The sequence below is a fragment of the Canis lupus genome, chromosome 24, assembly GCF_048164855.1.
Source record: "Canis lupus baileyi chromosome 24, mCanLup2.hap1, whole genome shotgun sequence".
Classification (NCBI taxonomy): Eukaryota; Metazoa; Chordata; class Mammalia; order Carnivora; family Canidae; genus Canis; species Canis lupus.
Window position 1 is genome coordinate 18,811,054 of NC_132861.1, and position 26,593 is coordinate 18,837,646.

The 26,593-nt window shown below is 45.3% G+C and overlaps 1 protein-coding gene across 1 annotated transcript in view; it reads left to right on the forward strand.

Annotated features, from left to right (window-relative positions):
- The window catches only part of LATS2 (large tumor suppressor kinase 2), a 71,640-nt gene extending 46,572 nt beyond the window's left edge, over positions 1–25,068 (forward strand). The window contains exons 3-8 of the mRNA XM_072795801.1: positions 11,939–12,071; positions 13,487–14,901; positions 16,237–16,819; positions 17,983–18,165; positions 19,964–20,070; positions 22,694–25,068. Of these exons, the coding sequence (XP_072651902.1) occupies positions 11,939–12,071; positions 13,487–14,901; positions 16,237–16,819; positions 17,983–18,165; positions 19,964–20,070; positions 22,694–23,188 (2,916 nt within the window). The 3' untranslated portion in view covers positions 23,189–25,068. The remainder of the gene's footprint in view (positions 1–11,938; positions 12,072–13,486; positions 14,902–16,236; positions 16,820–17,982; positions 18,166–19,963; positions 20,071–22,693) is intronic.
- The last annotated feature ends 1,525 nt before the right edge of the window (positions 25,069–26,593 follow it).

The window sequence follows — 26,593 nt, forward strand, 5'->3', positions numbered from 1 at the left end:
AAAAAAAAATTAAAATAAAATAAAAAATATGTTAAAATGCTGTGCACATAGATTTTTTTTAACCGAGGTAAGATTAACATATATTAATTTAGGATATACAACATAATGATTCAATATTTGTATATACTGCAAAATGATTGTCACATTAAATCCAGTTAACATCCATCACCATGCATAGTTACAAATTTCTTTTTTAATTTTTATTTATTTATGATAGTCACAGAGAGAGAGAGAGAGAGAGGCAGAGACATAGGCAGAGGGAGAAGCAGGCTCCATGCACCGGGAGCCCAACGTGAGATTTAATCCCGGGTCTCCAGGATCGCGCCCTGGGCCAAAGGCAGGCGCCAAACCGCTGCGCAACCCAGGGATCCCCAAATTTTTTTTCTTGATGCGAACTTTTAGGATCTATTCTCTTAGCAACTTTCAAATATACAATATAGCAATAACTGTAGTTAAACTGTAGTTACTATGCTGTACATTACATGCCCAGGACTTATTTTATAACTAGAGGTTTGTACCTTTTGACCCCTTTACCTACTTTGCCCACTCCCCACTCTTCACCTCTGACAACTGCCAGTCTTTTCTCTGTGCCTATGAGCTTGTTTGGGGCGGGGGGCTTTGGGGTTGTTGTTGTTTTTTTTTTTAAGATTCTACATACAAGTAAGATCATATGGTGTTCGTCATTCTCTGGCTCATTTTTTAATGGCTGAATAATATTCTGTGTGTGTGTGTGTGTGTATGTGTAGATGTAGATATAGATACCACATTTTCTTTATCCATTCACCCATCAGTGGACACTTAGGCTTCCATGTCTTGGAAGATAATGCTGGAACAGACATAGGGGTGGAAATATCTTTTTGAGTTAGTATTTTTATTTCCTTTGGATAAATATCCAGAAGTGGAATTGCTGGGTCACATGGTAGTCTTTTTAATTTTTTCAGGAACCTCCATACTGTTTTCCACAGTGGCTACATCAGTTTACATTCCCAACAACAGTGCATGAAGGTTCCTTTTTCTCCACATTCTTGCCACACAGATACATGTATACTTTTTAAGCATAAACGTTATACCACAATTTGGCAATGCATGTTCTGAAATTTCACTGTCAGCAACATAGAATTAAGAAAAAATTGTAACTGGTAGTCACAGCCAAGTTTGAAACAAAATGAGTGGATTTTAAAGCATTGTTGGAGGGGCACCTGGCCGGCTGGCTCAGTCGGTAGAGCATGCAACTCTCAGTCTCAGGGTTGTGAATTCAAGCCCCACATTGTATGTGAAGCCTGCTTAAAATAAAATGAAGTAAAATAAAATATAAAGCATTGTTGCAAAATGAAAGTTGTTCAAGCCTTTAAGCCCTTGGAGATGTGAATTAAAAGTTAACTCCCCAATATGTATCTATTTCAAAGTTATACTGTAACTTTTTCTGAAAAATACATAAAAACTGGAATACCCTGCTGGCTCAGCGGGTTGAGCAACTGCCACTGCCTTCGGCCCAGGCCGTGATCCTGGTCCTCGGATTGAGCCCCACATCAGGCTCCCTGCATGGAGCCTGCTTCTCCCTCTGCCTATGTCTCTGCCTCTCTCTCTCTCTCTCTCTCTCTCTCTCTCTGTGTCTCTCAGGAATAAATAAATAATTTTTAAAAATACATAAAAACTTAACTAGGGAATTTCAATTTTCACTACCATGTTTCATAACTAAAATACTTATGGATTTTAATAAATTATACTGTAATTAATATATTACATGGTATCTTTCAAAAGTACTTTTAGAAGTAGCAGATTGCTGTCTTCCTTCTTTAATGAGCCTATAGCTTTCTAGATATTCCCCTTTACGTTTAAAAAAAATAACCACAGGGAAGAGAGCTCTGTGTACATTGCATCCAAATGCCCCTCCCCTTGATGCTTATGGGCTGACCATCCCCAACAAAATGAGACAGAGACAGCATGGAGGACCAACAACACATGGTAAAATACAGTTACTCATTTAAGGAGCAAAGAAAAGGAGCTTCAAGTTTTATGACAAAAGTATGGGTTAGGAAGTATGCCTACATGCTGTTTTCAGGTAAGTGGGTCATAGACCAGGGTAGAACTTGGTCTGGAAGAGAAGAGCAGCCAGTCTTCCCACATATTGGATAGACTTCAAGAGCCAGGATTGGCTTGGAGCCCAGTAGGAGAAATCTGTTTGTCCAGAATCACATATAAGCTGTTCGTGCTTCAGCTTCAATGGCTGGTTTATCTTTTGGCCAGCTTGATGCCCAGGCCTGACACAGGCTAGTCCTTCATAAATTCAGTCTCACATAGCACATAAGTTTGGTGGCATACGGTTCTTCGTAGAGTTGAATCAGCTATCCACTTGCCCTTTCCAAGCGTGTATACACCGGGTGCTGGAGACCAAGGACAGGTACCAGTGTCTTTGATGAAAGCACGCACATCTTGGGGTAAAGTTTTCTTTTGCTCACTAATGACAGGTTTCCATGCTTTGTTCACAGGCCATTGGTCCTGCCATCTGTCTTGCTATGATTTTTCTTCTTCAGGCATCATGAGTTGAAGCAGAAATTGAATCTTTTCCTTTATGGAGACTTTTCCCTCTAGTCATGCTGCTGTAGGCAGCCAAAGACAAACGGCAGGTGGCCTTTTGTCTAACTTAACTTTAGTATCTATCTTATCTCTGTTCCGTCAGCAACACTGGAAGTTCAGGGTTAAGTTTACAGATGAACTCCTATGCTTTGGCAAACCCTTGCTTCTGGACCCTTGTCCTGACCTCTGAACCTATCTGGAAAGGAAGAGAAAGCCACAGGAGAAAGCCTGAGATTGGTGCAGAGTCCTGGCCAGCCTGAGCCCTACCCAACAGGGGGAGCTGAGAAGGCTGGCTTGGGTCTTTTAGCATCTGTTCAATTATCCACTCTGTCAAGGTCGGGTTGTATTCTAAGTTTTCTCTGTAAAAGTTTTCTCCCTATTTCTCTTGAGAAGCTTCTCTGATCTTGTCTTCTCTACCAGAAAGGTTGTTGATCTGTCTTCTACCTGCACTCAGCCCCACCCTCATCCAAGGATGCCACCTGGCATGCTTCAGCTCATTCTTTGAAAGTGTGTGCTCTGACTTAGGGATAGGTTTTCTTTTGTGCTAGGAAGGCATGGACCTCTGCCTGCTTGAGAAGTCAAACCCTCTGGTTTATCAGTTACCAGAATTTTCCCTAGAATTCTGTCTTCTGGGGCCAACATCTTTGCTTCCTGCGGATTGCACCATTTCTGTGCTGTCTGCCAAAGGCTTCTTGCTTCCCTAAGCACTCAGAACACTGGAAGTGCAGATCTGGATTTCTTTCATAGTTTCCTTAGGCAGTACAGATTGTTTTAGAGACTCGGTAAAAGTGAGGCACATGATAACTCCCCTGTGTATGCTTTTTCTTTTTTTGTTTTTTTTGTTTTGTTTTGTTTTGTTTTAATTGTACCAGCCAAATTTTAGAGTATACTCGTTGTTTTTGTTTTTTTTTTTTAAGATTTTATTTATTCATTCATGAGAGACACAGAGAGAGAGAGGCAGAGACACAGGCAGAGGGAGAAACAGGCTCCATGCAAGGAGCCCTATGTGGGACTTGACCCCGGGACTCCAGGATCACTCCCTGGGCCGAAGGCAGGCGCTAAACTGCTGAGCCACCCAGGGATCCCCTATACTTGTTCTTCTTAAAACCAGGGATGTCTTGTTGGGTGGAGGAGGTGCTCTGGAAAGGGCCAGAGCAGATTCTGCCTTGTGAAGCTCTTTTGCAATCTCTGTTGGGCTTTGGCTCTCACTCCTTGGATCAGGATGCTGCTGGATTGTTCCCTGGTGCTGCTGGAGCCCAAGGGCTTCCTGCCAGAGCACAGGGGTACCTGCAGGTTGCAGGCTGGATTGTTCCCTGGTGCTGCTGGAGCCCAACGGCTTCCTGCCAGAGCACAGGGGTACCTGCAGGTTGCAGGCTGGGGCCGGGAAGCCCAGTACAGTGCTGGTTTCCTAAGCCCAGACAGTGGGCTGTATGCACACATGTATGTGTGCCTATGCACACATATGGTTGGGACCTAGGAGTTCTCCCCCAGCAGACACTGACAGTGAACAGACGTGCTGTGAAAGATTAATTTGCCCAGGGGTGCCTGTCTGGCTCAATTGGTTGAGCATACAACTCTTGATCTCAGGGTTGTGAGTTCAAGCCCTATGTTGGACATACAGCTCACTTAAGAGAAAAAAAAAAAGGATTCATTCACCTATTCTTTCCTGAAGCACTGTAAAGTGTTTTGTATTTTTATTTTTCTATTACTTTCATTACTGAAAAAAATAGTTTATTTTTCTCAAAAGAGATTGGACCTAAGTTATAACAAGTCATACCCAAGAGTTTGTTACTCCTTTAAGAGAACAAAAACATTTAGAGATATAATAATAATAATTTTGTAGTCCAATATTAACCCAACCAAGTATTTATTTGGGGGCCTACAGAGTTGCAAGTAAAAAGGCAGTACTTACTGTTGAATATGCAGCCAAATTTTTATAACTAAATGCAGAGTTTAAGATAAATAGGTGAACATACTTTTTCAGAGTATACACTGCAGAAAAAGAAGTCAATCATCAGTTATCTATTGTGTAACAAACCATCCTGGAACTTTTGGTGACTGAAAAATAACAATAATTTATTATTTATGATGATCCTCTGGTTGGCTGGCCTCTCCTGGATAGTTCTGCTCCACGTGGTGTCTGCTGGGGTTCCTTGTAGCTCATTCCCCTGGGAGCTCAGCTGGGGCTTGAGCATCCAAGATGGCACACCCCATATGCAGAACTACAGCAGGCAGGGCAGCCTGGGACTGCTGAGGCTGGCTGGGTTTCTCTCTAGTCACACAGAGCCCAGAAGCATAGACAGAAGCATAGAAGGTATTTTTATGGCTGTATTAGTATGTTCTGGGTAAAACATTAATTAAAATTAATGTAATCCTTCTATCATTGTATATTTAAGCTCCTTGTCCAACTCCCATCCTATCCCCCTTCTACTTAAGGGGCCAATTTATTTTACCTATTTCTGACAACTCTTTGTACACATTGAATTTAAAAATATTTTTATAATATTCTTTTAAGTTAACCGAAAAAATGGGCAGCCCGGGTGGCTCAGCGGTTTAGTGCCGCCTTTGGCCCAGGGAGTGATCCTGGAGTCCCGGGATTGAGTCCCGTGTCGGCCTCCCTGCGAGGAGCCTGCCTCTCCCTCTGCCTGTGTCTGTGCCTCTCTCTCTCTCTCTCTCATGAATAAATAAAACCTTTTTAAAAATTATAAATTAGCCCAAAAGGGACACCTGGCTAGCTCAGTCCATATAGAGCATGAGACTTTTGATCTCTCGGGGCCATGAGTTCAAGCCTCATGTTGGTGGTAGAGATTACTTTAAAAAAAAAAAAATAGCCTGAGAATAAATCGGAAGAAGTAAAATTATTAAATGAGGATACAAACAAATTTTGTAACTATTGATACTTAATAATAAACACTCATCTCAAAGGAGTATTATAGTTTATATTGCCACCAAAAATATGAAACTGTTTATTAGTGTTTCTTTGATCACTGGCAAGGTTGAAAATTTTTCATATTTAATTTTAGGCCAAATTTATTCTTTATTCCCTTACCTGCAGGTTACTTTAAGAAATTTTTTTTCCTCAAAAGTGCCGAGTGGTCACTCTACCCAGAGCCACTTGCGTAAATAAAGTACCGGTGCAGTGGCTTTTTCCTGTTGAAGTTTCTATGAGCTGCACTAATGTGCAGTAGTAATTAATTTTCTTTTCTTGTACACACACATTTAAAATTCAGAGGTTGCTTCTGTTTATTCCTCACTTTATTTTTCCAGCCATAGAGCACATGCACGCAAGCTTTTACAAGCCCACGCAGAATGCTCTTCATTCTCTTTGGGAGCTGTGTATAATGGTAGGAGGCTGGGTCTGCCGGGTTGGTCCTCCCCGAGGCCTGTGTTTCTGATTGAGGCTTGACAAACTGGTGGCAAGATGCACTGAGACACTAGGTTCTACTTTGTTTCCAAAATAACTCCTGGAAGCATCTGGTTGAGGAGATGCAGCGCAGCAGCGGACCTGGTGCCTGTACCCACGTGTTCCATGGTGATGCCTCTGGCCACTCCCGGGAGTGGTGGGAGCGTTACTGTGCTCCCTGGCCACTGACTGCAGGTACCCTGAGGAAATACCGTGATACTCAGTTCTGCTCTCCGTCTTGGTAGTGGTCTCTTCAGGAAATCAGGTCTTCTGGATCACTTTCCTTTTTAAGGTGAAGAAGAATAGTTCCCAGTTTCAAAGCTGGCTGTGCGGTCTTCTTTTTCCTTGACAGGTGAAAAAAATGCCTGTTGATTGGGGGGGAGAGGGGAGCATTTGAGTCCCAGGATAGCAGTGCTCAGGTGGCTATTAGGTCTTGGCCAGAGATGGGGTCTCCAACAAGGGGTGGCCAGAGACTTCCTCCATTCCAACTTTGAACTAAAATGGAGAGTTTGTATTGAGAAGGCCTGCAATGCAGGCCACACAGACCCAACGAGGCCCAAGTTCTACATTTCTAGTTTTTCAGCCAAAATTCATAATTGGAATGTGAAAATGTTGGGATTTGGCTTTACTCACAAATGAAAAATGCTTCCTTACCAGGAAGGGGCTGGGGGAGGGACCTCCATGGGAAATTCCTTCCTTCATACATAATAACTCTTCACTGCATTTCAATTACTCTCGGCCCTGCGTCGATGCCCGTAAAATAATTGAGCTGTACAGAGTGTGTGAACCCAGCTTTTGTCTCCCTATGAGCCAGGAGTCAGAAATAGTAGGCGTGTGACTAGGTTTGCTGCAGCTCTTCCCTGTAGGGCCTGTGAGTGGTGGTGAAAACACAGCCATTTGAGAGTGGCCAGGTCAGGAGAGCAGAGGCAGGTGGGACACAGACCTGGCCCAACCACACAGCCTTTGCCCCGGGCTGGGGGCAGAGGTGGTGCCCAGTGCCCATGCACCTGCGGCCAAGGAACAGCAGAACTGATTGCTGGTTCTCCTCATGCTGTTTGGTGGGCTTCCTGCCATGTCCGTGGGTTTCAGGGCTGGCAGGCCAGCTTTGGGGGACCTGCGGCAACTGGAGAACTGGTTGCTGGACGAGGCAGAGGGGAGGTTAGATGGATGATGGACCTGCAGCGGAGGCATTGGCTGATCCCAGTGGACACTCTGGAATTGGGGTGTGGGGAAGCCCAAGAATCTGCCAGGGCAGAGGGAGGGCAGTTTGGCTACGTGCCCCACACCTTATCCACTTGGCCATTTTGTTAAACTGCATCACTGCAGTCTCTTTCATATGAGATGAGATATAGGAAAATCTCATTTTCCAGAATTCATTTTAGCCAGAACCAGTTGTAAGTTATCAATAGTTTGTCAATAAAATGTGAAAGGAGAAATCTCTTGGGAGAGATACCAATGGTGGAATGCTCTTGCCTTCAGAGCATCCAGAATCTTTTACCACTCTAGTCTAGGTAAAGCTTAGAAAAAAATGCTTCTAGATTAGATGTGAGATATGAAGGAAATCTCAAAGTCAAGATGCTGCCAAGGTTGGGAGAATGGCATGGTTGTTTACTGAATGGGAAGACTAAAGAGGTAGGTCCGGTTTGCACAGATGCCATCATTGTAGTAGGTGGCACGGAGCAGTCACCGAGGAAGTGAGTTTGAACCTGGAGGCGTCTTGTACGACTTTAGCATGCCTGGTAGAGTGACTTCAGCTCCAGCATGGTGGCTTTCTGGAAGAGAAGGCAGGCTTGCGGGGATCCCTGGGTGGCTCAGTGGTTTAGCGCCACCTTCAGCCCAGGGTGTGATCCTAGAGACCTAGGATCGGGTCCCACATCAGGCTCCCTGCATGGAGCCTGCTTCTCCCTCTGCCTGTGTCTCTGCCCCCCCCCCCCCCTCTCTCTCTCTCTCTCTCTCTCTCTCATGAATAAATAAATAAATAAAACCTTAAAAAAAAAAAAAGAAGAAGAAGGCTGGCTTGCAGACATGGTACCTTTAGTCCCTACTAGAAAAGCCTAACTTTTGTGTGAGACAGTAAGCAATCCTAACTGAAGCTTTCTGGAGTGCTTTAGAATTTAATTGTATGTGACATTTTCTTGGTGCATGTTGCTAGGTGACATAAATGTATCAAAGTCTTGTTAACCTTCTGTACCGCCCAGGTTTAGACTGTTAATACTTTGTAAAGGGTAAGCAATTTAAGAGGCACACAGTAGGACAGTTCAAGATTTCATGAACTTCTATAGAAAAGGCTCTCCTGAAGAATAGCCCAGGTATGCAAATTAGGTAGGGTAATAGAGTAAAACTTGGGGAAATCAAACTTAGTTTGATTTTTGTGTTAAACATTGGTGTTTTACATTCCCTACAGCCTGTATTTGGGTACAGCTCTGGCTTGTGCTTTCTCTCCACTTCCCCACAGGCAGGAGGCAGCCTGCCCAGAGAACCGGGAGCACCTCCTGGCCGCCACCCCACTTGTAGTTCTTTCCTCCTTTGTTGATCTGAGTCTCATTTGGTCATTCCATCCACTTAGCCAGCACTTTCTAGTGTCAGACACTAGAACAGATACCTGACTCTCCTTCCCCTTTCACAGGGGCCACATGCTTGCTTTAGGGCAGGACTGCCTGACCTTGTGCACATCTCAGCACCCATGGAAGATAGTAATATTTATGGGGCAGCCCTAGGTGAACTGGAAGAGATTGGAGGTGTCCGTTGAGACTTGGTGAAAGAACCCATGACATTTCTCTTTAGAAGTATGGTAAAAAGGATAAAGTCCTTTAGATGAAATATTGACCCTGTATAAGACCTACAAATATAATCTTTACGTTTGTCACCAGAGATGCTTAAATACTTCTGTAGCTGTAAGAGCAGACCCTTAAATGATGCTGTTTTGAAACATGTCATGGTCTTTTAATCTGCGGAGCAGTACTATTCACCTTATTTCGCAGGGAGAGAAACAAATGCTCCAAGTAGGCAAGTAATTGGCTGAAGGTCACACAGCTGCTGTGTGACAAGGGGCAGGGTGAAGCCAGGCACTTGGCTCCATGCCCCACGCCAAGGCTCTGCCACCCTGCAGCCTCTTCTGGAGCGGGTTTTTTTTTTTTAATTTATTATTTATGATAGTCACACACAGAGAGAGAGAGAGAGAGGCAGAGACATCGGCAGAGGTAGAAGCAGGCTCCATGCACCGGGAGCCCGACGTGGGATTCGATCCCGGGTCCCCAGGATCACCCCCCTGACCGAAGGCTGGGAGTCCGCACTTCCCTGCCGATGGGCGGGTGCCGAAGCAGTGAGCATGGCTGGCGGGTCACCCCAGGGAGACGGAGACGGTGGTGGTGGTGGTGCAGAGCCAGCGCGTGCTGGTTAGGGTCAGCTCCCCAAGGGCGCAGTGTTTAAATGGGCGCCGGAAGCTCCGGGGCGATCCTGATAAGATGCGGCCTTATACCATGTTTTTCTGGAGCTGTTGAGAGTTCTCTGCAGACATGACCTCATCGCATAGCGCCGCCCTGAGGCGGGGAGGCTGAAGCGTTACCTCCGCCTGCAGGTGAGGCATCACCGTGTTGGCTCGTGCGCCTCCCTCTCAACAGCCCCACGGCACTTTACACGCCTGCTCGCTTTCAAACACCAGCCCTGTTCTTACTCCCGGGTCTCCGTCTGCCTCCAAAGCTGCCTCTTCCGGCCCCGCCACGGCCCCCAGGCAGCCTGACCGTGCCCCCCCCACCCCCCGCCCGCGCACCTAGGCGTGTGTGTGTGTGTGTGTGTGTGTGTGTGTGTGTGTGTGTCCCGCCCGCACCGCTTGCTCTCTTGGCGTCAGCAGGAGTATAGGCACGTGTGCTTTGTCCTGCCACAAGGCGGGAATCGCTGGGAATGGAAAGCTTGGCTGGAGTATGCTGTCACCAGGGGGGTAGTGAGCGCTGAAGTCACTTGTGCTGTCGTGGCCAGCGGCCAGGTATAGCCTCAGGTACTGTGGGCTGCAGGCCCCAGGATGTGCGCCCGGACCTGGAGGAGGAGACAGATGGACCGACGCACATGTTGGTCTGATAAAGGTCCTGGGGGTGTGATATGCCTGGCCGAGGGCCATTGGGAGCACAGTGGTCTGTTGGGAGTCAGCCTGGAAAGGCGCTGGGCTGGGAAGGGCTGGGCTGGACTCACTCTGAGTCAGGGACAAAGTACTGTTTCCCCAGAGTGGCCCTGTGCTAGCGCAGCCACAGTCTGCCTGTCCAGAAATACCCCGAGCTTTCTTCTTGTCATTCTGAGGTCTTCCCACACCCTCACCGGAAGGTGAGGTGTCTGAGCCCCGAGATTCCTTTTGCCATGCTTTCCCTTTTCCTCTCTCCTGTCTGAGCCCCGAGATTCCCTTTGCCATGCTTTCCCATCCCTTAAGCCCTCGGAACCCTTCTCATCTCCTGTCACCACCCCTACTGCATTGTTTCTTCCTCCCCACTGGCCTGCCCTCCCCCTTCACAGTGCTGTGTTCCCTTCCATACATGCCCCATTTGCTGCCTCGACATGGCTGTTCTGTCCTTGCCTCCAGGAGGCTGGGCTCTGAGGCTTTCTCTCCCCTCCGCCACCCGTCCCATTTGCCCACAGCTCTGCTGAGCCAACCAGCAGGTGCTGTGTCCCCTCCTGTCTACTGTCTACTCTGGCCTGTTTTATCTCTCCGACTTGAGAATCTGCTTATTGTCTCTCTGCCCCAAACTGATCTCATTGCCCCATATCCCCTGTTGAAAAGCCTCCATAACTGCTTTCAACTAGGAGCAGGCCTGGGCACAGTCTGGCCCCAGCCCGAGCCCCCCTCTGCTGTCTCTAATGCCCCTTCTCGGTGCCTGCCACTCTGCCCGTTCTCTGCCCCCTGTCCTATACTCCGACGGTTCCACCTACCAAGAATACCTTTTCTCTCCTGGGCTCTCTGTCTACCCAAATTCTGTCTGTTCTTGAGGGGTCATCTGTGTCTCTGTCTCCTCCACAAACAGTCCCTGATGCCCTCTCTCTCAGCAGAAGGAGTCCATCTCCTCTGACCCTCGGCTGCTGTGTCTCCCATGGTGGCTAGTCGCCAGCTTCTGTCTCTTGTTCATCCCACAGGCAGTTTTAGGGGGCTTGTCCTGTGCTGGGTCCTGCTCCAAGGGCTCCTTTGGGGCCTGTCTTCTCTTCTATTAGATCAGGAGCCCATGTGCAAGTTCCCAGCTACTGTAGCCAGCACAGGGCACTGGAAACAGTAGGCATCCAGCAAGCTCTTTATTATCGACCCTGCTCCCTCCCCTCCTCTAGGGGGCACGAGGGGGGGCCACTCCTTCTCTGTCTCCTTCTCCCAGTTAGCCTGGGGGTCAGCTGGGGTTAAAGCTAGGGTCTCGGACTTTAACCGTTGTTCAACCGTTGTTCACATTAAACTGTTCTAGTTTTAGGTTTACTCCCAAAGCAGGATTTTTTTTTGGGGGGTGGGGGGGTTATCACATTGGTTCTTTTATTTTTTATTTTTTAAATAAAATTTTTTTTATTGGTATTCAATTTGCCAACATACAGAATAACACCCAGTGCTCATCCCGTCAAGTGCCCACCTCAGTGCCCGTCACCCAGTCTCCCCCAATCCCAAAGCAGGATTTATCAGTCCAATCACAGAAGTTTTCTAAGGAGAAGCAGAACTTAGGATTCTTTCAGGTCCACCCATCAAAATTCCTGTGTGTTTGTGACATACAATAAATAGCCTATGGGTTAATGTGTGTTAGGCTTTTGTCATGAAGCACCTGAGGACATGTGGCCAACTGTGCTCGTTCTGAGACTTGTCTGCGGCACGTCACAGACCCCAGCAGGCACAGAGGCAGATATCACAACAGTTCTGAGCAGGGTGAGAATAGAAGTCCCTGCATGGCTTTGTGTCAAGATGACACACATTGAGACTTCCCATTCATCTGTGTGCTTTCCTCCTAGGAGATGGCAGGCAGGGCCCTCAAGCAGACTGGCAGCCGGAGCATCGAGGCCGCCCTGGAGTACATCAGCAAGATGGGCTACCTGGACCCCAGGAATGAGCAGATAGTGCGAGTCATTAAGCAGACCTCCCCAGGTGAGCTCAGACCTGCTGCACTGTGGGTGAAGACGGTTTGCAGGAAGTGAGGTCCAGTGTGGCCCTGGTCAGTGCATTATCTGTTGGCACTCACTGCCCTTACTGGTGAGCTGGGCCTGCCCTGCTCTGCATTTGGGCCCTGAAAAGAGAGGCAACAGGTGGCAAATCATGGGAATTACCTGGGTCCTGAAATAGCCTCTGGTACTTTCTGGGGGGCGGGGGTTGTATACATATTTTTTTTTATGGAGTTTGAAGAACTCACTGGATAGTAAAGTTAGGCAACCTAGCAGAGAGTGAGTTTTAAAATGTTCTTTTTACTTTCTCTTGGGCCTGCGAGGGAGTCTTTGAAAAGGGAGGTTTATTTCCTTGATTTTTTTTTTTAAGATTTTAAAAAAGATTTTATCTATTTGAGAGAGAGTGAGTACAGCAGGAGGAGGAGGGAGAAGCAGACTCCCTACTGAGCAGGGAGCCCAGTGCAGGGATAATCCTGGGACCCTGGGACCATGACTGGGGCCATGACTGGGGCCAAACGAAGTTGCTTAACCGACCGAGCCACCCAGGTGCCCCTATTTCATTGACTTTAAAATACAGTGATTTCTCACACTGTAGCCTCAGAGCAGGCTGGAAGACGTCTCTCCAGCCTGGAGGCCGTAGGCAGTGGCCTAGACAACCCCTCAGTATCCCCTGGGAAGGGCCAGAGGCACCAGCACCAAATGCTCTGCCTCATTGGCTGTCAGTGAATGTTCCTTTTTGAGGATAGAGCAAATGGGAGGGACAATTTTTGGTACCTGAGGTCCCTGGGCATGATAAGGGATTTAGGATAGTTAGCAAAAAGGGCTTTCCTTATTTTGTCTTTGATCTTTGATAAAACTCCCTTCCTCTGTTGAGTGAGAAATTGTATCTTTGTTAAGAGGGCACAAACTCTTGTTTTCTTGTTGATAGAAGACCCTTAAACCCTTGCCTGCCGGCTATCCCTGTCAAGATTCTTAGAGTCCCAGAGTCTGTCTTGGGGCAGAGCCCCAAAGGGAAATGCAGGCCCAAATCTGTTATGATTTTCTTCTACATTTGCCTCTGATGTGTATTCATTGATGCATCTTCTTAGCCCAGGAAGACAGTCATTGTTTGTCTGTGCTTCTGCACTAGTTGATGTCTGTAGAGGTTCTCGGCTCTGCCAGGTATCCCTGTGAGGGACCTCGGGGGGCAGGGCAGAGCCTGTGACCCAGAAGTTCCCCAGGATCTGCCCACAGCAGAGTTCAGCCTTTGTCAAAGGGCCTTCCAGAGGGCCTGGGCTCATGGAAGAGCCTGCAGCAGGGCCAGCCCCAAGGACACTGCCGGCAGGCGGGGCCAGTCTGCAAGAGGCAGACCAGCTGCACAGGCTCCCCACTAATGCCATGTCCCTCTTCTGTTCTCTGCAGGAAAGGGAACCGTACCAGCCTCTGTACCACGGAGGCCAAGCTTTGAAGGAACAGGTGACCCTTTCCCACCCTACCATCAGATGAGTGCGGCAGCCTACGAGGGTGGCAGCACACTGGAGGAGGTGCCTCGCCAGTACATGGACTTTCTCTTCACTGGAAGCACTCACAGTGTGCCCAGTGGCCATCAGCACCAGCCCAAAGGCTATGCCGCAAACATGGAGGCCGCGGGCATGAGCTTCCCAGTGGCTGGCCCTGGGGGCCAAGCCCTCCCGCTGCAAGGCCCCCACTACAGGCCACACCTGCTGGTGCCTGGGGAGCCGCTGGGCTATGGCATCCAGCGCAGCCCCTCCTTCCAAAACAAGGAGGCCGGAGCTTATGCAAACTTGGCTGCCAAGGGCCCAGGTGGGCAGCCTGGGGCTGGCCATGCGTTCCCGCCCACGGGAACACCGACAGGTCTGTATATGCCCCACACGCACCACAAGCAGGCCCACCAGGTGCACATGCTGGGCTCCAGGGGCCAGGTGTTCACCAGCGACAGCCCCCCCCAGAGTCTGATGACACCCTCCAGAAACAGCCTCAACGTGGACCTATATGACCTGAGCAGCCCTCCTGTCCAGCAGTGGCAGTCCTCTACCCTGTCCCGCCGTGACTCTCTTCAGAAGCCAGGCCTGGAGGCACCAGCCCGCCAGCACGTGGCATTCCTGCCTGAAGGCCCTGTCCCTAGCAGAACCAACTCCTTCAACAACCACCAGCAGCCAGTGGCCGTGCCCATCCGGGCGGGAGTGCCCAGCAAGACAGAGCCGTCCATGCCCTCCCCCAACACCATCACAGCTGTGACAGCCGCCCACATCCTGCACCCAGTGAAGAGTGTGAGGGTGATGCGGCCCGAGCCTCAGACGGCTGTGGGGCCCTCCCACCCAGCCTGGGTGCCAGCGCCCACCCCCTCTGGAGCCGAGGGTCTGGACGCCAAGGATGAGCACCCTCTGCCCCTGGGGGGCGCCAGTGCGTACCCGCTGGATGTTGACTATGGCAGCCCAGACCTGAGGTGCCCACCCCCGCCCTACCCCAAACACCTGCTACTCCGCAGTAAGTCCGAACAGTACGATGTGGACAGCCTGTGCACGGGCCTGGAGCAGAGCCTCCGTGGGAGCCAGGCTGCAGAGCCTGCCGACAAGACTGACAAGAGCCACAAGAGCGCCAAAGGGGACAAAGCAGGGAAGGATAAAAAGCAGATTCAGACCTCTCCTGTTCCTGTTCGGAAAAACAGCAGAGATGAAGAGAAGAGGGAGTCCCGCATCAAGAGCTACTCCCCATACGCGTTTAAGTTCTTCATGGAGCAGCACGTGGAAAACGTCATAAAAACCTACCAGCAGAAGGTCAACCGAAGGTTGCAGCTGGAGCAGGAAATGGCAAAAGTAATTTCTCATTATGTCCTTATCATTGGGCCCTGGTTCTTTCCTAAAGTGGTAATGGGAATTACAGCAGAATCCCATTTCTGTTTCTGCTTTATGCACCTTTATTACAAACAATTAGTCTCACGGGGCGATGGTGGGTTATAGGCGAACAGCTTGGCAATGTCACAGATGTTGCTGGATCTGTTGCACGTTCACACTGACTCTGCAGGTGAGCAGTGAACACTGTGCATGATTCCCCCAACAGGCAGATTGCCAGATCGATTTTTAGGGTCAGTCCTTATTTATTAACAAAATTTGTCAAATTTTAGTAACTGGTACTTAAACACTTTGAAAGGGTAGAAACAAAGTTTGAGATTTTATAAATTGAAATTGTGGGATTTATAAAGAAAAATATATCTGGTAACAATCTATTTATCCTTTAATTCTATAATTAACAAATATTTTTTTTTAAGATTTTATTTATTTGGGAGAGGGACAGAGGGAGCACAGCAGGGGGAGAGGCAAAAGCCAGAGGGAAAGGGAGAAGCAGACTCCCCACTGAGCAGGGAGCCCAATGCATGACTCCATCTCAGGACCCGGAGATCATGACCTGAGCCCAAGGCAGATGCTTAACCGACAGCCTCCCAGACACCCAGCAAATACATATATATGTTTTAATATTTTATTTATTTATTCATGAGAGACACTGAGACAGAGAAGCAGAGACATAGGCAGAGAGAGAAGCAGACTTTGTGCAGGGAGCCTGATGTAGGACTGGATCCCGGGACTCCAGGATAATGCCCTGAGCCGAAGGCAGATGCTCAACCACTGAGCCACCCAGGCGTCCCTCAGCAAATATTTTAAATGTACCTTAGTTGACAGTAATCTGCTAGAGAAGGTTATTAAGGAAATGATTTAAATTAAAATGTTACAGTAAATTGAAATCACACAAAGTCAATCATTGCAAATTCTAAAAATCTGTGCTCTTACTTTCTGCTCTCCCATTTTCATTGATTTTTCTTTGTTCCCATTTTCCTTGAGCTATTCAATTATTAGATTGCTCTTAGAGTTCCAGGAACTTTGTGGTCCCCTTTTCAAAAATTTTTATTTATAGAGGTTTCCTTTAGAGCCTAAAAAGGAAGTAATTTCACCTGTTTTATCTTCCCTTTAGATTCCAGATGTGTGTCTACATAAGCATATAAAGAACAAACCAGTTGCTTGTTAGTATACTGGACCTATTCAGTGTTCTTAAATATGAAAATTAAGTTAGGACTGTCTCAGTTCTAGGGTCTCCCGCCCCACCTGTTTCCTATCATGTGACCAATAATGTGACTTCCTTGTTTTCCTTCTCCACAGGCTGGACTTTGTGAAGCTGAGCAGGAACAGATGAGAAAGATCCTCTACCAGAAGGAGTCTAATTACAACAGGCTGAAGAGGGCCAAAATGGACAAGTCCATGTTTGTGAAAATCAAAACCCTGGGGATCGGTGCCTTTGGAGAAGTGTGCCTTGCTTGTAAGGTGGACACTCATGCCCTATATGCCATGAAGACCCTGAGGAAGAAGGATGTCCTGAACCGAAATCAGGTGGCCCATGTCAAGGCTGAGAGGGACATCCTGGCCGAGGCGGACAATGAGTGGGTAGTCAAACTCTACTACTCCTTCCAAGACAAGGACAGCCTGTACTTTGTGATGGACTACATCCCAGGGGGGGATATGATGAGCCTGCTGATCCGGATGGAGGTATTCCCTGAGCACCTGGCCCGGTTCTACATTGCAGAGTTGACTCTGGCCATTGAGAGTGTCCATAAAATGGGCTTCATCCACCGAGACATCAAGCCAGACAACATTTTGATAGATCTTGATGGTCACATCAAACTGACAGATTTTGGCCTCTGCACTGGGTTCAGATGGACTCACAATTCCAAATACTACCAGAAAGGTATTGTCTCAGACGTGCCACATCCACTTTTTCTTTTTTTTTAAGATTTTATTTATTCATGAGAGACACAGAGAAAGGTAGAGGGATAAGCAGGCTCCATGCCGGAAGCCCGATGTGGGACACAATCCTGGGTCTCCAGGATCACACCCTGGGCTGAAGGTGGCGCTAACCTGCTGAGCCACCGGGGCTGCCCGCCACATCCACTTTCTACATCTAGACATAACTGAACTAAGGCAATGCTTTCCCATCCTGGTGGCTCCTGATCATTTTGAAATTATCTGTTTTCCATTATTCTATAATTTGATATGACATCCTTTTCTTCCTGAAGGAGATGCAAGTTATATTATAGTATTTTTAGGACAGTAGGCTGTGGGGTGTGGACCTTGGTTGGGAACCATCGCTCTGCCCTTATAAAATGAGCCTTAAAAACTAAGCCTTACAACCTCCCAAGAGTCCTCTTCTTATAGCTAATGTGATTTTTTTCTATAGGTATCTCTAAGTGTAGGTATAGGTTAACACCATCTTTTGCAGTCCTCCTGGCCATTATCTTATTTATGGCTTAATTTCTTGAAATAGTCATTTTAATACCATGGCTCAGCCTTTTATTTTATTTAAAAAAAATTTTTTTTAATGTAATCTCTACACCCAATGTGGGGCTTGAACTCAACCCTGAGATTAAGAGTTGCATGCTCCATCAACCGAGCCTCATGCTTCTATTTTTCAACTCAAAACTAATCCTAATTTAATTCATTCCCATTAATGCCATTCATTCTGGCATTAAAGTCACTTTTGTTTATATTTTTTAATTCCTCTCATGCTTTTCCACGCTCATCTTGAAACATGTCTTGTCAGACAGGTAGTAGACTTTGGCCCGCATGCTATGCACGATATTGCCACAGTTACCTGAGCTTTGCTCCCTCAGCATCACACTATCACCCTGCACAGCACCCAACTCCTGTCATTGCTTCATCCGTTGTTCGTAGTGTTTGTGTTACCTCATGGATTGAGTCTACAGAGCAGTTGGGGAGGATTCTTTCTCTTAACATGTCAGGAGCTGAACTGAATTACTTTCCCCTTTGAAATTGTGGATTTGTTGCATTGTTGAATAGTGGAAATTCATTTTTTTATTCCCTTCTTCACTGCCCCTGATTCCTGGATGAAAGGGAGCCACATCAGACAGGATAGCATGGAGCCGAGTGACCTCTGGGACGACGTGTCTAATTGTCGATGTGGAGACAGGCTGAAGACCCTGGAGCAGAGAGCCAGGAAGCAGCACCAGAGGTGCCTGGCTCACTCCCTGGTTGGGACCCCAAATTACATCGCACCGGAAGTGCTCCTCCGAAAAGGTGCGTGCTTCCAGCCACAGCCAGCTGCCCAACTGGCAGCCATCTTCACTTCAAACCTGAGCCAGATGACCTCTAAGAGTCTCTCCAGCTCCAGCTGTCTGAGACTCTGAATGTTCTCATTGTATTTTTGTACTTGTGGAAGCCCAAGAGTGAAATTATTTCCCTAACAAACAAGCCTCCAATGTATCTCATGTCTTTTGCAACTGCCCTTGCTTCCAGGGTGAAAGAGGACATACACCATTAGACGTGTCTTGCTAGTTCACTCCTTTGGCTGGGAAGTGTTAGGTTGGGGTGTAGGGTTGGGCTTTCTATCTAGAACCCAAGAGAATCTCTCCACATTGCTTTGACAGACACATCTCTCAGAGCACAGGGACACTACTCAGTCTCCTAAGCCATACACGTCCAGGATCCCGCTTTGACTCTTCCTTGCCTGAGTTCCTAGCTGCTTATACCAGCTGGTTATGGTTATATTCAGCTGGTTATGAAGTATGACAGGACATAAGTATTGTTTCCCTCCAGTTCTCCCCCTGTTGTTCCAGAAGTGCTGGAAGGTGAGATTTGGGGGCAGTGGTGTACATGCAACTACAAGCATTCAGTAGAATTAGTCTCCTGTGTGGATGCTCTGTTTTATCAAATACGACATTTGATTGAGTACGAGAAGAACCTTTCAGGGATCAGTTGCAGGGCTTTTAGTGACAGTATAATAAATCCAGAGATCGGTGGTCTGTCTTTTCACATGTGGTGGTCTGTCTTTTCACATGTGTTGTTTTACTCCAGTTTTCTTTGTCAGCTGTGGAAATCCAAAGCAAAGCACTTAACCACTCAGAGCCACAGGTATAACAATAACTACCTTGAGAGGTTGCTGTGAACATCAGCCTTACCGCACAGGAAAGTCTCATTGTCTCCTTCCTCTCACAGTGGGAGGTGAGAAGTATCTCCAGCACCCTAATGTGTGCAGTCCTGGAACTAGGGATCCAAGTTACCCTGCCACCTCTAGTGCCAGACCAGGGTGGAAGAGCTGGGGGATGGGGTGATGGGAGAACACAGCAAATGCTGCTGGCAGGTCTTAAGGCCCAGTTCAGGCTTAGCCAGGATCAGGTGACATCAAGACTGGAGCATGACTGGGACTAGGATGCAGAGCTCTGAAGGACAAGTGGGAGAAAATTGAAAAATGGGCCTGTTGTACTGCCTTGGTGAGGCTGGCTCGCCTGACCAAGCTGCAGGCGCCCTGCCGCAGCTACCGCACCTTGGGAGCTCCGTGAGGAAGGGCCTGGCTCTCTGAGTGCATCGCAGTAGGTCTTAGGAGACAGTTGTTTTCTTTGCCCTCCTCTTCATACTCCTCAACTTCTTCCAAAACAGACTTAGCAAGCCTCCCAGGGAAGCCCTCAGGACTGGCAGGTAGAGCACTTTCTGGTTTTCAGTTAGTCCTATTTTAGTTTATGTCTTTCAGTTCTTTAAGAACTGAAAATCCCGGTTAGTGATGTTACTAACAATAGGCTTTTAAAAGTAGAAAGTCTTATTATAAAAGCATCCTGTGTTTATTACAGACTAATTGTAGAAAATAAGAGAATACATGAAGACTGTCACCACCCTGGCAGGTGTCCCACCCAGCCTGCTATTCTGAGCCACACGTACAGGGAGGCACATTTTGTGTCGGTTGCTTTCCTTTTACATGACATGTGTGCTGCTTGAACATGCTTTCCCCTTCAACGGCAAATTAGCATTTGAGGATTTTGCAAAACTCTTCTCTGAGAAGAATGCACACCTGTGTGGAATTGAGTGAGACTTTGTCTTTCAGGATACACTCAGCTCTGTGACTGGTGGAGTGTTGGTGTGATTCTCTTCGAGATGCTGGTGGGACAGCCACCCTTTCTGGCCCCTACCCCCACGGAAACCCAGCTGAAGGTAGGTACTAACCAGCCCATGCATCTGCTCGCTGCAAACACACTTGGTTTTCTGATGAACCCATGAGTCTCTGGTCAGCATTTGACCTTTAATTCTGAGTAGTGGAAGAGTGTCAGTTGTATGTTTTTAAATCATTATTATTACCTGTATAAAAAGTTTTATTTTAATAAGTAAAGCCACCAAGTTAGACCTGTGTTTTGATATCTATGTATATCTGAAGTTTTACTTGAACCATTGGTCATCCGCCATCTTGAACTATGAACAGGGAGAAGCAGTAAAGGTGGGCCCTATGTCCATTCTCTGCTGCCACACGTGCCTACCTGCAAAAAATACTGAAAACTTTATGAACTGTACTTGAAGAAATCAATTACTTCTTTGGATATTATACTACATTATACACTATATCCATTATTGCTTGCAGATTATCAGCTATGTGATTGGGCTAGTTGCACATTTTTCTAATATTGATTGGAAGTAATCATTTAATAGTAAATAATTAGTTTTGGAGTTATAACCATTATTCTCTGAAATAAATGATTTGATTTCTTAGGAAGGACTGAATTGAGAATTTGATAAAATCTTTGGAACATCTTTGAACAGTGCACTTACCCACCAAAATATGTGTTCACTAAAAATTCTTGAAGTATTCATAAGTCCCAGAGTCCATGTTAGACCCTAAATTAATAATCCCTTATTTAGAAAAATCCTGAATGAAGGCTTAGTTTTCACTCTGGTAACAATAAAAATGAAATTTGACACTATTTCTATCCTAATTGAATTGCCATACCATTCACTAATTTGCTTGTATGATAACTCAATTTTTTATTGTGATAAAATTTACCAGTTTAAACATTTTTAATTTTACAGCTGAGTGGCTTTAAGTGCATTCACAGTGTTGTACGACTGTAACCATAACCTATCTTCGATAGTTTTATCATCCCAAACAGAAACTGGGCTCATCAACAATAGCTCCCCATTCCTCCCACCCCCAGACCTCTCTTTGACTTTTTTCTCTGTGAAGTTGCCTAGTCTAGGTATCCTGTAAAAGTGTAATACCGTATTTGTCCTTTCACCACTGGCTTATTTCACTTTAGCATGTCTTCGAGGTCCATCCATCTTGTAACGTGTCAGAATTTCCTTCCTTTTTAAGGCTGAAGAATATTCCAGTGTATGTGTATAGCACATATATTTATCAAGCATCTGGTGATGAACAATTGGGCTTTTTCTACCTTTTGGTGATTGCGAATAATGCTGCTGTGAACATGAGTACATATACAAGTATCTGTTTGAGTTCCTGCTTTTGTTTTTGGGGTTACATACCCAGAAGTGGAATGGCCAGATCATATGGTCATTCTACATTTAACTTTTATTTTATTTTATTTTTTTTTTACATTTAACTTTTTGAGGAACCACCAAACTGTTTGCCACAGTGGCTACATGATTTTACATTCCCATCATCAGTGCTTGAGGCTTCCAGTTTCTTCACATGCTCATCAACATTTACTTCATTTGTTGTTGTTGTTGTTTAATAGTAATCATCCTAGTGGGTGTGAGGTGGTATCTCATTGTGGATTTTTTTTTTTTTTTTTTAAGATTTTTACTTATTTGTTCACGAGAGATACAGAGAGAGAGGCAGAGACATAGGCAGTGGGAGAAGCAGGCTCCCTGTGGGGAACCCGATGTGGGACTTGATCCCAGGACACTAGGATCATGATATTATATATTCTGGACAGTAATCCCTGATCAGATATATATGCTTTGCAAATATATTCTCCCTTTCTGGGGGTTACCTTTTCACTCTGTTAATAGTGTCCTTTGATGCACAAAAGTTTTAAATTTTGATGAAGTCCGTTTTGTGTATCTTTTGTTTTGTTGCCAGTGCTTTTTGGTACCATATACAAGAAATTTTGCCAAATCCAATGTCATGAATATTTGCCCCTATGTTTTCTTCTGTGGCTTTCACAGTTTTAGATCTACTAAAACAACTACTCAAGTTTGAACCAGCCCTCCCACCCATACCCCACCTGCCTCCATGCCTTACCAATGCCCTGTCACCCCAGCCTGTGGCCTGTTAGCTTGGCCTTGCTTTATCCTGATTCTAAGTATAAATAATAGAGAAGTCTCTTAGGTTTTCTTTTCATAGCAGATGCATTTCATAACAAATGTATTTACTGAACATCCCAATGGCTGCTCTGTGTGGTTGACTGTCATGAATATGAGGCCAGGGCCATTGGTTCAGTCACCTTTATTTTCCTCTGTGAGGTTGTCTTTTTTTTTTTTTTTTTTTTTTTTTAATAAAACCTCAGTTGACCATCTGTTGGCCATAATAATCACAAAATTCTTTTGCTAAACTCTTTTTCTGATAGAAGAAAATCAGTCTCTTTTGGTCTCTATTTGGCTTCATCACCCCCTGCCTCAGGCTGTGAGCCCTTTACTAAACCACACTGGCCTTTCCTAGCTGCTCAGGTTTGCAACTGCTGCTCCTGGGTTTGTTCTAACTGTTGTCCCGTCATGAAAGTAAAATTATTTGAAAGCCATGTCACCACATACTGTCTCAGAACTGCCCTAAACTGGCCTTAAAATGTGAAAAGAAAGGAAAATTTGGGTTCTGTTGTCTCGTCAGGTGATAAACTGGGAGAACACGCTCCACATTCCAGTCCAGGTGAAGCTGAGCCCCGAGGCCCGGGACCTCATCACCAAACTGTGCTGTGCTGCCGACCACCGGCTAGGGAGGAATGGGGCCGATGACCTGAAGGCCCACCCATTCTTCGGGGCCATTGACTTCTCAAGTGACATCCGGAAGCAGCCGGCCCCGTATGTTCCCAAGATCAGCCACCCCATGGACACCTCAAATTTTGACCCCGTAGATGAAGAAAGCCCTTGGAATGATGCTAGTGAAGATAGCACGAAGGCCTGGGACACGCTCACCTCCCCAAATAATAAACACCCTGAGCACGCATTTTATGAATTCACTTTCCGAAGGTTCTTTGATGACAACGGCTATCCCTTTAGATGCCCAAAGCCTTCAGGAGCAGATGCTTCCCAGGCAGAGGACTCCGATTTGGAAAATTCTGATATGGTGGATCAGACTGAAGGTTGCCAGCCTGTGTACGTGTAGACCGTGAATCGGTATCCCTGACGCTCTGCTTCAGAGGTCCAGGGTGCCAACAGCTGGTTTCCTAACAGGCCTGATGGAGAGTCGATGTCAGCGTTGTTCAAGTTAGTCCATTCATTACTTCACTTGAAGTTCTGGTCTTCACCAAAACCCCCCAAAACAAAAAAGCTTTTTAAAGAAGGACTCAAATCTAGCAGATTCTGGTTGATGGGGTTGGGGGCAGGTATCAATATTGCTTTGAATTGGAATTGGCTTTTGAGGACCTTCACTGCATTAAAACATTATTTTAAAAAGTTTAGTACAGTTTAGAAAGAGCACTTATTTTGTTTATAGCCATTTTTCTTACTAAATTATAGGGATTAACTTTGACAAATCATGCTGCTGTTATTTTCTACATTTGTATTTTATCCATAGCACTTATTCACATTTAGGAAAAGACATAAAAACTGAAGAACATGTGATAAGAAATCTGTGCAATAATGTGTAAAAAAAAAAAAAAAAGATAACACTGTTCTGATATTACTGATATCATTTTATTCACACAATGGTTTTTGTTTTATATTTTTCCCACATTTCAAAATTGTGATATAATGTTAAAAGCTGCTTTTTTTTTTTTTTTTTTTTTTGCTTTTTGCATATTATAGTATAATAGAAAGTGTGAGCAAGGTGATTACGTGGGTATGATTTCAGATGTCTGATGTGTAGAGAGTACTGCATGAGCAGGGTTTTTCTATTATAAAATTACCATATCTTGCCATTCACAGCAGGTTCTGTGAATATGTTTTTACTGAGTATCTTTAAATGAGATGTTCTAGACAGTTTGCTGATAACGTATCGTGTGGGTGACTTCCTCGCTGTGATTGTATCCCTTATTGTTTTGTTAAAGAAATGCAGATGTGTAACTGAGAAGTGATTTTTGTGTGTGTGTCTGGGGTATGATTGGATTCTTTGGGGGATGATCTTAGACATTTGTCATGTAAGAAACTTGTATACATCAAAAGGGATTAATTTAGCTATGCCAAAAAATTTTAAGTCAATCATAGAACTCTCTATTTCACTGGTCAGTACCCTCTGGTTGGCGTAGCTGATATGTGGAATCCAGTAGCTGCCACCCTACTGCCAACAGACTGCCCGCACTGAAAGGTTTGCGTGACATCATTCCTCCTGTTGTCATAGACAACGGAGGTGTTATTACCATGATGAAATTCAATTCTTTCACTTTTTTTTTTTTTTTGGTGTGCTTTGAAGTATCAATCTTAACTTGGTTTTAAAAATACAGTTTTCTAATCTTTGTAAAACAGCAAGGATTATTCAAAGTGACATTGGAATAAAAAAACTAATTAAGCCATACATATTTTCTTAGAAGTGTAGATGTACATATAATTACATAGATAAACACACAAAATATTCCTTATTTCAAATTAGTATGATTCCTATTTAAAGTGATTTATATCTGAGTAAAAAGTTCAATTCTTTTTTGCTTTTTAAAAATCTGAAGCATCATATTTTTCATTATATTATTCCACATATTTTTCCTTGAATTTTTTAGCATAATGTATCCATTATTTAGTATATATCTAGGCAACAACACTTATAAGTTTATCAATGTCTAAACTAAAAAAAAAAAAACAAACAAAAAAACAATTCCTGTGTACTGGTTTACATTTGTATGAATGGCAAATTCTGAAGTCTGCTGTGCTTGTATCGTGACTGTCAGTATTTTCGCTATTTTATAGTAACGCCCCGTTATTTACAGCGCTCTGACATACTTTCATGTGGTAGGTTCTTTCTCAGGAACTCAATTTAACTATTATTTATTGATATATCATTGCCTTTGAAAAGCTTCTACTGGCACAATTTATTATTAAAAGTTTGAATCCAAATCCCTTGGTGTCGTGTTGTCCTGGAATTTGTCATTTCCTGACTTTATCAGTGTGTAGTTTCTCCCTGGTCCATATGCAGCCAGGATTGCCAACTGCAGAGGAGGCGCTATCACCAGAGGGAAGGGGGTGGAGCCTCCCCAGACAGTGTTCTGGCTCAGGAAGGAAGGGATACATGTGGGAAGAAGGAGTTTCCAGATTATACACAAAAAGTCCAGGTGAGGGTGTGGTTCTGTGACCTAGCTTCTCTTTCATAAGATAGTAACGAAGTACAGCTCATTAGGATTGTCAAGTGGTTTAGGTGGGATATTAGATACCTACAGTGGGTGATAAAATAAGTCACAAAGTTCATTCTCCTGCATGAGATGTTTAAACTGAGAGGGCCACTGGAATGCCCTGACCTTTGGTTTAAGATGGTGGGATTTCAGAAAATATAATACTTTGTTTTCTTTCAGTTAACCTTTCAAATAGTTGTAATCACACGGTTTAAAAATCAAAACATGTAGGGGTGTCTGGGTGACTCAGCAGTTGAGCACTTGCCTTCGGCTCAGTGATCTTGGAGTCCCAGGATCGAGTCCCACATCAGGCTCCCTGCAGGGAGCCTGCTTCTCTTCTCTGCCTGTGTCTCTGCCTCTCTGTGTCTCTCATGAAATAAAAATCAAAACATTTAAAAGGATATACAATAAAATGTCTCCTATTCCCTTTTCCAGTCATTCAGTTTACCTCTCACAGTTTATTGTGTGTCCTTAGAGAAATGAAACTTTATGTGTACACAGCACAAGAAAATGTGTACGTGTGCACATTTTACCTCCTTTTTACAAATGGGAGAACGTTATGAGTACTTTTCTGCATCTGTTTTCTTCACTTGGCAATCTAAGTTAGCACTCATTATGCTTTATTATACCATGTGGTATTTTATCATGAAGGTGTATTATAATCAAGCCAAGTCCCATATCAATGGACATTTCAGTTTCTAATCTTTTTCTATTTTAAATAACGCTAGGATAAATAACCTCTATAGCCATCGTTCTGTGCATGTGCAACTACATATATAGGATAGATTCCTAGAGGTGGAATTGCTAGGTTAAAATTAGGTATATTTACAATTTTTATTTCCAAACTGCCCTGCAGAGAGACCTTGGAAAAAACTCTACCAAGGCTCTCTGCTGTGCATTCTTGGGTATGCAAGAATGCAAGGCCCTGACCACTTTTCACATGGACTATTTCTTAGATTTGGGTTTGCAGTGAACAACCTTGAGGTATGAAGATGAAGTAACGTCTCCCTCCAAGACAAAAAAAGCAAGCTTCCTTATTGCTTGCTGTAAAAGGGGTAGATTGCTCAGGCTCAGTGTACCTCAGCAGAATCCATCAAGGTCTCCTGCACTTCCCTGTGGGACCTGGGGGCAAGGAGATTTGTGCAAACACACCAATGCTCATGCTGCTTAACGTACTGTGAGTAATAAAGTCCTGTGTGTCTGATCGTGGAGTCCCTTGTCTTATTTCAGGATTCCTGCAAGAGTAAGATGCT